Raw genomic sequence first — 13,812 nt, forward strand, 5'->3', positions numbered from 1 at the left:
GGCCAATGGGCAGCGGGGCAGGGCCAGCCCTGGCCGTTCGAACGGGCGGACCGGGAAAGGGCGGGAGGAAAGAGCCAGCGGTTAGTGGGAGAGTGCGCCAGCCCGTCCTTGGGTCCCTGTTCCCACCCCTCAGGGAGGCCTGTGGATGGCTAGTGGGCGCACCTCCAGGTGTGGACAGGGGGGAGGGTATGGGAGCTGAAAGCCACCCAGAACCCAAGGTACGGCTTAAGGAGAAAAGAGGCGGCTCTCGCCCTGCAAAACGCACAGATGCTGGGTAGAGTGGACAGATCCACAGTTCCCATTTTTACAGATAAGAAAAATACCCTTCTTGGGCAACTGCTAACAAAACCTTTATTTAAGGGAAAAAAAAACACACACAGAAAGCTTTTCTTTATTTGATAGGCCCGGGTAACAGGGCACCACCCCTACCCCAATAAAGCATCTCTCGGCCCTACTTCCACCCCTGGAAGATCTGGATTTATCTTCATTTCCTATTGGCCTGGGCAGTACCAATAACACACTGGTTCACCTGTGGGCAGAGGGGATAGATAGAATACAAAAGTTTTCAGAGCAACCAAGAGACTCGGTTTCCGAAGGTCATTCCTCAACCCAAATATTAGGGCTGCCCTCAGAGAACACTGAAGTAAGGCTCTGAGGACAGGTTCACGCTGGCCTCAGTTATGGTCAGTTCACTAGGCCTCCTGGGACTGGAAGAGGTGAAAAGGCCTAGAACAGATGCAGGTCCCGTACAGGAGCAGAGACGGGAGGAGCTTTCATTTCTAGCCCTCCCACCACTAATGTTTAATAAGCTAAATAGAACAATAACATTTAGGGACCAAGGAAAATCAATGATTTCAAGACTAGAGCAGGAAATGTACAAGATGAACCTGGAATAAAGACTACTGGGGACCTGTTTAAAGGACATAGCCAAAGTGAAGTAGCACACAATGGACAAAGATGTATAATTTGCACATCAGGAAGAATGACACCTGCAAAGGACACATAGCAAATACATAAGCATCTGTACAATGATAACTCCTGACAAAAACTCACTGGTCACCTTTAGAAGTTGCCTGGGTATCAATTTATAAAACTGAAAATTGATAAAGACTCCTGCATTTATTCTGCCTTTCCTACATGGACTGAATTTCAGAGTAACCAAATAGATGGGAAGTATTTTATAGAAGAATCTGGACTAATAAATGTAGAACTGAGAAAATTCGCCATTTTAACATTACCTAATAAGACCTGGGTGTGATCCCTGCTTGATAAAATCACTAGGTGAAAAAGTCGATCGGAGTTCTTACTGGATAGATCAGGCTGACAACACCCAAATCCAATGATCAATATTTGTATCATTAAAAGTGGAACAACTAGATATTGGATGCTTCCTGATATGATTTGATAGAAAGTGTACCACTTCATGGAAGTTTACTTGCTAAGAAATTTAAACCCACAACAAAAATTATGGAGGAGAGAGGAAACAATCAGCTAAAATCCAGAATATGGTTATTCTGTAGGACAAATGACCCTATTTCTTCAACAAATAAATACCATCAAAGGGGATGGGGTTAATATAGGTTAAAGAGAGAGTTAAGAGATCATTTCAGCTAAATTATCTGAGTGGCCCTTGCTTTAATCCTGATCAGAACAAGCCTAATGTATAAAAGACATTTCTGAGATAATCAGGTAAACGTAATATATATAAGCTGGGTATTGGAGGATATTAAATATTTATCTTGTCTGGTGTTAATGATGTTGATACAACTTTAACTCAATTGCCAGGTAGCAAGGGAAATACTGATCAAAGCAAAAGACCAGGTAAGGGTGCCTAGGTGGCTGACTACTTCCATGGCAGCAAGAAAGGCTGAAGCCCCAGTGGAGCAGGAGGGCACACCTGACCAGAGACCCTGAAAAAAGCCAGAATCCATCGCTGGGCTACAGCCTCAGGAAAATGAGTGACCGGAGCAAAGAAATGACCCTTCAGAGGCAGGCAGTAAAAACACTTTCTGACTTAATTCTAGTGGAGGGAGTACAAGTGTCCTAGAGCAGCAGTCACCAACTGGTGGTCCACGGGCCACTGGTAGTCCATGAGGTCTGAAAGGTTGGCGGCCACTGTCCTAGAGAATTCATGGCCATGGCCACAGCTGACCCTCGTGTGGTTCGGAGCCTGAACTCACACTATTTGGAATGGTCTGAAAAACCTCTGGGTCTCTTTTGATCCAGCAATCACATTTCAAGGCATCCTTCCCTAGTTAGATGTAATTAAACAAATAGGAAATGACATACATACAAGACTAGTCAACATGGCCTTGTTTGTAATAAAGTGTGGGAAACAGTCCAAGTGCCCAGTAGAGGGAACTGGTGGATAAACTTTAGTCCTTCTACACAGTTCCTAGGCAGGTGTGAAAACAATGGGATGATCTCTGTGTGCTGGTGGGGAGTAATCTTGAGGCTGTCTTGTTAAGCAAAACAAAATGCAGAATAACATATAAGAGAGAGAGGGAGAGAAGTCTTTTATATAAGGAGGAGGGACATTAGAATAAGTAAAATGATAGATACTAAAAATGACAGGTGGGGAAAATAAGGTGGATGGGGGTAGTGTATAGCTTCCTATGCAGTTTACCTATTTTTAAAAGCTTAATTAAAAATCCCCAAAAGCCAATAGTTAAAAATCTATCTAGATGGGTGTGAGCTGCAGATGACTAGCCATTATAAGTCCTTTCTGGATGAATGTGCCCTGGCCTAAGGATAGAAGGGGTGCAGCTGCAGAAACCCACAGTCACCCAGGGGTCCTGACAAGGCCTGGGCTTGGTGGTAACCACACCTTAGAGGCAAAGCGGAGGGAGTTGAGGGACTCGGAGACGTTCTCTTCTAGTGGAGAAATGTTCACAAACATGAGCCTGTGGAGAGAGGAGATGGGGGTCCAAACCCCAGCATTAGTGGCCGTGTGGAGCCTGGACCAGGTCTCTACGGTTTCCCCTTTCCCACCTGACCCCAGCATTACAGTCCCCACACCACCCCTCCCACCTGCCCCTTCACTCACATCTTAGCGCTGCCCCCGAGAGAGTTCTGCAGCAGGTAGGTGAGCTTGCTGTTCCGGTACGGTACATGGGACTCCTAGGAGGTTGAGGGGGACCAGTGATTAGGACTGGACAGGGTTCAGCACAGTCAGCCCCAGGTCCCACCTGCCCCTACCCCATTCCCACCTTGTTGCTCAAAGCCATGATGACGAGCCCCAGCGTGGACAGGCTGCTGTTAATGGCCTGTGTTTCCCGAAGGCGTTCCCGCTCCCCAGGACCGAGGGCTAAGCCAGGGTCTAGCCGCTCGCTCCCAGCCAGGTCCACAAGATTGAGGGGGGCCGCACACTGTAGGCCTCGCCCCGCATGCTCCCCAGAGATCTGCAGCTGGAACACACTATGGCTGCGTGATGACCGCTCATTCTGGGCTGTGCGGGCTACAGCCCGGTTCTGGCGGGCCAGAAGAAGCAGAGTCTCCACCTGGGAGGGAAGAGCAGGGGCAACAGCAGGCAGGAAGTCAGTACGGAGCGATGTCAGCAATGGCAATGAACATGAGTCAGCACCTGCCCTCCGGGAGCTTTCTTTCTAGCCAGCGAAGAGACAAATAAGTAAAATACACAACATGTCTGAGAGTAGGAAGGAGTAAAATGAAACAGAAAAATAAGGAGTGTGTAAGAGTGAAGTGAGGACTGCAACTTTAGACAGGATGGCGGGATCTTCAGGCAGTGAGGGGGCACGCCATTCCAGAGGCAAAAGGACGCAGCGAGCACCACGACCCTGATGGGATCAGTGTGACTCGTGGGCTCAGGAATGAGCTAGAACATGGCTCCAGCATAGTGAGCAAGGAGAGCAATAAGAAGTGAGGTGAGAGGCAGTGGGCAGGGGGCCAGCGACAGCCCTGCTTCAGCAAGGGCCTCTCTCCTCCCTGCTCCGCAGTTATGAAGGCAGATCCACCCCAGTCCCCAGCCCACAGTGAATAGGCAACTGATCCTCACACCTTCCCTTCCCTTCCCTTCGTCCACCTCCATCTCACGTCGCCATCCACTCCTCCCCATTTTCCAGCCACAGTGCCATCAGTGCTTACCTCTTTCTCACAGGAGACAGGAACATAGCGGGCATTGGTGACAGTAAGCTCCTCACTCCCTGGCCCTGCCCGGCGAATCTCGCACTCACCCCCCTGGCCCTTCCGGGTCCCGGTGGCCAGGAGGTCTCGGACAGTCTCATTGTAGATCTCTACGTAGCTTGCCACAAAGCTATAGGTCCAGCCCTGGCCGCTCAGCTCTTGGGCTACAGAGAACAGGTGCCGCAGGGCCCTAGGAATTAGCCCCTCCACCTGGGGGTCTCCCCCAGGCCCACCCTCCATTGTGAATGTCTTGCCGCTTCCTGTTTGGCCGTAGGCAAAGATGCATACTGGGTAGCCATCCAGGGCTGACTGGACAAGCATGGCAATCTCCTCAAACACTTCGTCCTGTCCACTCCCTGGCGGGAATACCCGGTCAAAGGAGAAGTCATGGCGAGTCGGGGGGGCTGGCACCCCACTCAGGGTCCCACGCCGCTCATCACACCGGAGAAGGCTGAGGTGGGTTGGAGGATCAGAGGGCCCAGCAGGGCCTGAGGGAAACAGGAGGAAGCCAGGGGGTGGGGTGGGCTCCCCTGGAAGGACAGGGCGGACCCGACAGAACACACGGATGTTGCCTTTGAGCTCCTGTAGCTGGTTGTGTAGTCGCCGGCGCTCCATCTCTAGCCCATGGAGACGTTCTTCTCGCTCAGCCAGTAAGGTCGCCTGGGCTGCAGCCTCTTGGCGCAGAGATGCCACCTCCGCTTGGCTACCTGACAGGGCTGCTTCTGATGCCTGAAGCCTCCTCTGCCCAGAACAAAACAGAGAGGACAAGATAACGCAAGAATCAGACCAAGTCATGATAGGGTGGGAGTGGAGGTGGGGTGGCCCCTGCCTCCAATGACTTCTCAGTCTGGTAAAGAAGGAGATAAGCAATGGGAATCACGGTAGGGGAACAGGAGGCAATGGGCACATCCAGAAGAGGCACAGGAAGATGATGTCAAGGCCGACACCCAAAAGGATAGGAGTGAGCCAGGGGAAGGCGAGAATACAGAAAGAGCATCCCACAAAGAGGGACGTGCAGATGCCAAATCCCCGGAGCGAGAATGGAGTCATTTAAGAGACTGCAAGTTATTCAATCTAGTGGGTGCTCACCAAGCAGTAAATGGACATGTGAAGAGGGAGAAAAATGCATGGGGATTTTTGATGAGGAAAGATACAGAAAGAAACGCGATGGAGGAATAGGGGAGACATAGATTGGAGGAGCTATGAAAACAGGATGGGGGTAAGGGGGAGAGATCAACCAAAGGACTTGATGCATGCATATAAGCCTAACCAATGGACGGACACATACAACAGGGGGGTGAGGACATGAGTGGGGTAGGAGTGGGGGGCAATAGGGGGATAAGGACATATATGTAATACCTTAATCAATAAAGAAAAAAAAAAGAAAGAAAGCAGAGGGGTAAAGAAGGGTAGAGGACAGCCCTGGCTGGTGTGGCTCAGTGAGTTGGGCATCGTTCCTTGCGAAAGCTTGCTGGTTCCATTCCCAGTCAGGGCACATGCCAGGGTTGTGGGCTTGATCCCCAGTAGGGGGCACGCAGGAGGCAATCAATAGATGTTTCTCTCTCTCCCTCTCCCTTCCTCTCTCTCTAAAAAAAAAAAAAATCAATAAAAAAATCTTTGGGAGGAAAAAAACAATCTTTTTTTTTTTTTAAAGAAGGGTAGAGGATATAGGTACACTGCTGGACAGAGGTGGTCAGGGATTCTAAGCCCAAACCTGGAAAGCAGGAGCAGCATTTGGTGAGAAGCTGGTCCTTACCTCCTGCTCCTCCAGCCGGGTAGCCAGTTCCCTCCGCTCCGCCTGCAATCCCAACTGTTCTTTCTGGAGCTCTTGCACCAAGCCCTCCTGTGTGCCCAGCGGATGTTCCAGCTCCAGGACACGGGCGCTCAGGTGCCCCAGCTCCTGTTGGCCCTGCTCGGCCTGGGCCCGTACCCTGGCCAACTCCCCTTCTAGTGTCTTGCGTTCTGCCCCCAGGGCCGTGGCTTGCTGCTGGGCCTCCCTGAGCTGGTCCCGCAGCTGTTGGTTCTCCTGGTCCAAAGTCTGAGTCCTCTCACGGTAGAATTTCAGCTCTTCATTTCGGTCACATAACTGACCCTTTAAGTCCCAGGCTGGACGTTTGCCGGGTTTCTTCCCGCCCAGCTTAGGAGGGGCAGCTGCTGCTAAGATGGGCACAGAAAGGACCAAGGTCAAGTCTTGGTTCCCTATCTCTCCTTCCTCTTAACCTTTAGGGCCTCCACTCCTGATGCTACATCTCCTTCTCCTCCAGACAGGGAAGAGACAGAAGGATTCTTCTGGGTACTCACCACCTCCCCTTCCCTATCCCAGCCTCTCACAGGCAGTCATGTTTGCCACCTACTGTCAGGCTTCTGGGCAGGAACAGCGGGGCCCGCCTTCTGAGTCTTCAGCACTAGAGAATTGGGGAGGCGACATCAGCACAGTGAACTTCCACCTCTCCCTTTACATGGACCCCAACCCCTGCTCAGCCCATGGGGCTCTTAAGGGCTAATCACCTGTGGCAACGGCTGTGGCACATCGCGGGCCTGTCTTCTTGGGAACTTTTGGAGCTGTCAGGAAACGGGACAGAGGAAAAGAGCTATCACTCTCAGGGTGGCATGTACTCTGGCTGGGCGGCGGGCAGAGCAGTTGTTTTTACTGAGGATTAGAAATTAGAAAACTTTCCTCTTCCGCTAGGTCTGGCCAACTCCTAAAGATATCCTTTCCCAGGACCAGAAATTACTGAGCACGCTAAGAAACAAGCTGGACCAGGAGACGCACAGAGAGCAGGGGCAGAACCATGTGAAAAGTGTGCTACATCTATGTAAAAAGATGTTAGGGAACATGTATTTGCTTGACTACCCATAGAATAGCCCTGAAGAACACACAGTGGTCCCTAGGGGGGAAGTGGGTGGCTGGGGGACAGAGGTAAGAGGGAGACTTTTCAGAAGTATAACACCTTTTGTGCCTTTGAAATTTTGGAACAAGTGAAGCATATTCCCTGTTCAAACTATGCTAAAATGAAAAGAAAAGGAGTTGGAGAGCACTGATCTGTCCACCCCAGAGCCCACCTGCGGTGTGGCCTTGTGTCTGGGGCACTGTGGCGATGACTGGAGCTCTGTGGTGGGATGTGGCAAACTTGGTCGCTGTGCCCAGGCCTCGTGTCCTTTTCTAGGGAGAGACAATGACAGGGTCCACAGTTACCCTCCCTGATGGGTTTACATTCTCTCTCTCTCTCTCTCTCACACACACACACACACACACACACACACACACACACACTACCCTCCCTGATGGGTTTACATTCTCTCTCTCTCTCTCTCTCTCACACACACACACACACACACACACACACACACACACACACAGCTTTATTCACTCTCTCACATCAATGTTTCTCTGTTTCTCGCTCTCTCTCTCTCTCTCTCTCTCTCTCTCTCTCTCACACACACACACACACACACACACACACACACACACACACACAGCTTTCTAAACCCAGCTCACCTTTTCTGGCTCCAAGACATCCTCCATCTGGTCACGCCCCCTCTTAAACCTGCTTCCTGCGAGAGGCAGCCGGGAAGGGGCCTTGACCAGGGGTCTCTTCAACTCTAAGTTACCCTTCACTTCCAACAAAGGGGACCTCTGCTGGGAAAAAGAAACACTTCAGACATCACCCTAGAACCCAAACGTTCAAAGACCTCTGCTTTTTGGCCCCCCAGCCTAGTCCTCAACATCACCACCAGCAGCAATAACTTTGTACCTCTTGTGCCACAGACTATATGGCAGCCAAAAAGCATGGAGGCCCTACCTGGTATGGCTCAGTGGAAAGAACATTGGTCTGCAGACTGAATGGTCCCGGGTTCGATTTTGGTCAAGGGCACTTGCCCGGTTGCAGGTTTGATCCCCAGTAGGGGGCGTGCAGGAAGCAGCCAATCAATGACTCTCTTCATTGATGTTTCTATCTCTCTCTCCCTCTCCCTTCCTCTCTGAAATCAATAATAATAATAATAATAATAATAAAAAGCATGGAGAAGTGGGCGCAATCTTTAAGGGAGACGCTGGGCGGACTTTGGACTTCAGCTAACTAAGTAGTACTTATATAAGCAGAGAGAAATGGACACTTCTTTTAGAAGGCAAAAACAAACACACACATGGCATGACTGTGAAACCAACACACTCTTTTAGCTAGAGCTGAGAATAGTAAGTAAGGGAGAGAGTAGAAGATAGATAAAGTTGCAAACTGGGTTGGAGGAGCAGGTAACATTTATTAGGAACTGTTTTAAATGCTATATTTGTATCAACTTAATCCTCAGAGCAGCCCAGAGGTGGTACTGATGTAAAATAGCTTGTCATCAGCCAATAAAAGGCAGAGCCAGGGTTAGAATGTAGACAGTCTGTTCTGAAGGCCATGTTTTAACCATTAGGCAAACACTGCCTTGTAGGGCTTTGATGCCAAGCTAAGGAGTTTAGGCTTTAGCCCTGCAGACACACTTTCTGATTAAGCATCTGAAAACTATGCAAACGAGCTTATTGTAAAGAATAAGAATGAGTTGTAAGTAGGCCAACTTGCACAGGGAAGACCAGCAAGTAGCTTGGCCAGTTTGGAGACCACCGAAGTATAGAGGCATGAGGTGGGGCAATGGGATAGAAAGAACCCCTCCTTTAAGCAGCACAATTCAGGGCCTGGGGATTATGTTCACCACATGGTTACCAGCCATTCTGGTTTGACTAGAACTGAGGGGTTTCTTAGAGGACATGGGAATTTCAGTGCTAAAATTAGGTCATTCCCATCCAAACAGGGACAATTCATCACCCTACTCCTATCCCACCACCAGGAGGGCACTGTGTATAGATCAACTTTTTTTTTTTTTTAATATATTTTATTGAGTTTTTACAGAGAGGAAAGGAGAGAGATAGAGAACTAGAAACATCGATGAGAGAGAAACATCGACCAGCTGCCTCCTGCACACTCCCCACTGGGGATGTGCCCGCAACCAAGGTACATGCCCTTGACCGGAATCGAACCTGGGACCTCTCAGTCCGCAGGCCGACGCTCTATCCACTGAGCCAAACCGGTTTCGGCTAGATCAACTTTTGATTTTCACTAGAGGTAACTTAATTCCAAGGCCAGTCTCTCTCTTCCCTTCAGTTTACTTCAATCATTCAATGTTTACTAAATGCCAGGAAATGATCTAGATTCTGGAGTAATAGCTATGGTCTGTGCCCTCAAGATGCTCATGGGACAGTCGGAAGGGAAGGGAAGCATTCGAGACGACTAAAACTTTACTTAGTGCTATCATAAAAGGATCCCAGAGAAGGGGGGTGGGCATTTAATGTAAATGTGTCAGAGAACACTTCTAAAAAGTATTTTTGGGCAGAGCCTTGAGGATGAGAAAGAGTTGGCTTGATGGGTTTTGGCCAAGAGCATTCCAGGCTAAAAGCAAGGAAGAATGCATTCAGCAGTGACACACTGTTCTGTTAAGCTGAACAGAGGAACTTGCATAGAAAGTGGGGAGATGAGAAAAGAGGCAGAAGAGAAAAGACTGTGGTGGTTGGTATGCCATGATAGAGCCTGGAGTTTACTGACGGCAAGAGGGACCCTGCTGACTTTTAGTCAGGAGAATAATATGACTAGATTTGTATGTAAAAAGTGAACTATGAGCAAAGTGAAAAATGAATAGAACTAGAAGATGAGAGGTATCAGGGGCAGACACTGCATCATTCCTTCATTCACCCATTCAACGAAGATTTTTTAAAACATATGTATTTTTATTGATTTCAGAGAGGAAGGGAGAGGGAGAGTCAGAAACATCGATGAGAGAGTATCATTGATCAGCTGCCTCCTACATGCCCCCCACTGGGAATCGAGCTCGCAGCCCAGGCATGTGCCCTTGACCGGAATCGAACCCGGGACCCTTCAGTCCCCAGGCCAACGCTCCATCCACTGAGCCAAACCAGCCAGGGCCCAACAAGGATTTTTGCACTAGGAACTGTTGACAGACTGCTCTGTAACAGGCGCTGTTCTAGGTACTGGCAAGTAATGAACATGAAGTCTCTGCTGGCAAGTAATGAACATGAAGTCTCTGCTTCCCAGCGCTTATTTTCTAAGGCAGCCTTTCCAAACTGGGGCACCACAAGAGAACTGAGCTCCACAGAAGACGATCTATTTTCTGTTCTCCCAAGAATGTATACAGCTCTGAAGATTTTCGTTGCTTGAAAGAGAAGTTAATTCATTAGATACAAAGGATGTCTTAGGGCCGTGGTCGGCAAACTGCAGCTCGCGAGCCACATGCGGCTCTTTGGCCCCTTGAGTGTGGCTCTTCCTAAGCCTTAGGAGTACCCTAATTTAGTTAATAACAATGTACCTACCTATATAGTTTAAGTTTAAAAAATTTGGCTCTCAAAAGAAATTTCAATTGTTGAGCTGTTGATATTTGGCTCTGTTGACTAATGAGTTTGCCGACCACTGCCTTAGGGCATTAGAGCTTAATTCTCAAGGAACTCAGTAGAGAGGGGCCCTCTAAGAGTCTAAGTCAAGTGTGTCAAATGCGGCCTGCCAGGTGCAAGTTTGACATGCTTGGTCTATGCTAAGTAGAAATCCATCTGAGAGAAGGCCAATGAGGAGCTGCATTACATGAAGCCAAGCACAGTAGTTCCCTGGCCCGTTATCTGCAGGAGATACTTTCCAGGATCTCCAGTGGGTGCCTGAAACCTCAGACAGTACTGCATCCTATATATACTATGGTTTTTCCTATACACACACATATACCTATGATAAAATTTAGAGATTAATAACTATAACTAGGAAGCAGGGCAATTTTAACAACATCCTATATAATAAAAGCCTAATATGCTCAGTGTCTGGTTGACCGATCGGTAGGCCATTCAACCAATCAAAGCATAATATGCTAATGATAAGCTAAGGCCGCTCAACCAGTCACTATGACGTGCACTGACCACCAGGGAGCAGATGCTCCCACCGGAAGGTTAGCTTGCTGCTGGGGTCCAGCCAATAGGGGTTGGACATGCCCTGGAGCCCTCCCATAGTCCCTTCCTGGCTGGCCCATCTCCTGCGTCTCTCCCCCGCCCCGATGGTGCACCAGTGGGGTCCATGGGCCTGGCCTCCGCCTTCTCACAATCAGGGACCCTTCAGGGGATGTCAGAGAGCCTGTTACAGCCCGACCCCGCAGGCCAGGCCCAGGGACCCCAATGATGCATGAATTCATGCACTGGGCCTCTAGGACTATAATAAAAATTTTGTGAATGGCTTTGGAGTCATTACTAAGTAAAATAAGGGTAACTTGAACACAAGCACTGCCATACCCTGACAGTTGACCTAATAACCGAGATGGCTACTAAGTGACAGACAGGTGGCCTACACAGCATGGATATGCTGGACAAAGGGATGATTCATGTTCCAGGCAGGACAGAAGGATAGGTATGGACAGAATGGCATGCAATTTAAAACTTTTGAGTCATTTGTTTCTGGAATTTTCCATTTAATATTTTTGGACTACAGGTAACTGAAATCATGGAAAGCAAAATCTTGGATAAGAGGGACCACTGTATTGATCTACCTGGGAGCTGCCTTAGGGGAGAGAGAGAGAGGGTAGGCAGTGAGGGAGATGCAGGAGTCCAGGCTGACTCCAAGATACCTGCCGTGGTTCCATTAATCAGGATCACAGGAGGAAGAGCTGGTTTTGTTTTTAATTAAACTTTTCATGATAAAGTCATTGTAGATTCACATGCAGTTGTAAGAAATAACACGGAGAGATCTGAGAGTACCTGAAGGACTACTTTGGGAAGTTCAGCTTTGGCAAAGTGACTTTGAACTACCTGTGATACAAATAGATATATTCACGATATTCACAGCAGAGCATCACTATAGAGAAAACTCTGAAACCACCTGATACCCTGGCTTCTTACATTTTAGTTTATTGGCCTTTCCTTACATTAGATTGTGAGCATCACATGAACACATCTGTTTTGTTCACAACTGTATAACCAGAGTATCTAGTGCAATGTCTGCTACGTAGCATGGCTCAGTACATTTTTAAAGGAATAAAATCAGCCGAAACCGGTTTGGCTCAGTGGATAGAGCGTCGGCCTGCGGACTGAAAGGTCCCAGGTTCGATTCCGGTCAAGAGCATGTACCTGGGTTGCGGGCACATCTCCAGTGGGAGGTGTGCAGGAGGCAGCTGGTCAATGTTTCTCTCTCATCGATGTTTCTGACTCTATCTCTCTCCCTTCCTCTCTGTGAAAAATCAATGAAATATATTTTAAAAATAAATAAATAAAGGAATAAAATCAGATGTCTATCAGTAGGAGAATACTTAAATTGCACAACATCCAAATCATTGGCTTACTAGTACATACACATAAAGGGGGGAGGGTCCCGTCACCTGCAGAAATGTACCCAAAAAATATTTCTTTAAATTTTCCAAGGTCAAACGCTATTTTTTTTTTTTTATAACCAGTGCCCTTCAGTCTCTCTACTACCAAAGGCCTACCACCCAGGAATTTGTGTGGGTTCAGAAAATGTGTTCATAGGTTTGTTCTGTTCAGGACAACTCCAAGAGTACAGTGTTTATTTTTCTCCCATCTATAAAGCTAGACACGACTCTCAACTTTGTACAATTAGCATGAGCACTTAACCTATAAAAACAGATATTCAGCCCTAGCAGTTTGCTCAGTGGTTAGAACGTGGCCCAAGGACTCAGAGGCACCCACATAGGTTGCAGGCCCCATCCTCAATCAGGGGTGGGAGGCAACGAATCATGTGGCTCTCACACAGATGTTTCTCTGTCTCTCCCCCTCCCTTCCACTCTCTCTAAAAATCAATGAAAAAAATATCCTTGGGTGAGGATTAAAAAAATAAACGGACAAACGAAATCAGATATTCATCCAACCTCCTAAAGCCACTACTCGGCGCCTAAGGCACGAGACCCCAGCCCCTCGCCGAGTCCGACCGTCAGCAATCCCTCCCTCCCTGTCGCCTCTACACCGTCAACTTCTATTCTCCCTGGGTCATTCCGATCAGCAGGCAACAGGCGCTGCTATTTCTTCCGGCCTCACAGCTTCTTGGCTCTGCTTTTCCTGCCAGCTACGCCCTTTTCTGCTGCCTCCTGCAGCAAAACGCTTCAGAAGTATTGCCTCTTAGTACTCACTGTGCCCAATTTCTCTCCTAAATCGTCCCGATCACTCGGGGCCGCACAGACCTTCGTCCTCCAAGTAGGCCGGGGCGGGGGCTCGTCAGCACGGGGGCGGCCGGCGGCCCCGCGGCCCCGGGCGGGAGCCCCACGCCGGCCCTACTCCCCTGCGGCTCCAGGACCAGCCCCCGCCACACGTGCCAGAGGGCGCGACGAAGGGAACAGGGCGCCGCGGCTCCCGGGACCTGCGTTCCCTCGCCCGCTCGCGACGCAGAGCATGGGCGCTCCGCGCTCCGGCAGCCACCCAGCCGGCGCCACACCCGCCACTTTTGAATTTCAACGGCTGTTGCCACACTCACCTCGCTCCGCACGCAGGGGCCAATCGTCGCCGCCGCCACAACCGAGGGCCAATCGCAGCGCCCTCCGCCTCCCGAGGCCACACCCGTCGGGCCGGCGCCTTCCCCTGCCAGTTTGGCCGGCGGGTTAGTCCCACTTCCGGCCGCACGTCTCTAACCCCCGCTCCCC

General features: G+C 49.4%; 1 protein-coding gene across 1 annotated transcript in view; it reads right to left on the reverse strand.

The window, feature by feature from the left end:
* Window positions 1–328: 328 nt before the first annotated feature.
* Window positions 329–13,812, reverse strand: part of KIFC1 (kinesin family member C1) — a 25,781-nt gene continuing 12,297 nt past the window's right edge. The window contains exons 2-12 of the mRNA XM_015567463.1: window positions 13,647–13,796; window positions 7,643–7,780; window positions 7,207–7,306; window positions 6,652–6,705; window positions 6,498–6,548; window positions 5,900–6,300; window positions 4,105–4,884; window positions 3,210–3,500; window positions 3,047–3,120; window positions 2,828–2,903; window positions 329–529 (exon numbers count right to left, since the gene is read on the reverse strand). Of these exons, the coding sequence (XP_015422949.1) occupies window positions 485–529; window positions 2,828–2,903; window positions 3,047–3,120; window positions 3,210–3,500; window positions 4,105–4,884; window positions 5,900–6,300; window positions 6,498–6,548; window positions 6,652–6,705; window positions 7,207–7,306; window positions 7,643–7,780; window positions 13,647–13,796 (2,160 nt within the window). The 3' untranslated portion in view covers window positions 329–484. The remainder of the gene's footprint in view (window positions 530–2,827; window positions 2,904–3,046; window positions 3,121–3,209; window positions 3,501–4,104; window positions 4,885–5,899; window positions 6,301–6,497; window positions 6,549–6,651; window positions 6,706–7,206; window positions 7,307–7,642; window positions 7,781–13,646; window positions 13,797–13,812) is intronic.

The sequence above is a fragment of the Myotis davidii genome, unplaced genomic scaffold (genome assembly GCF_000327345.1).
Source record: "Myotis davidii unplaced genomic scaffold, ASM32734v1 scaffold4, whole genome shotgun sequence".
NCBI lineage: Eukaryota > Metazoa > Chordata > Mammalia > Chiroptera > Vespertilionidae > Myotis > Myotis davidii.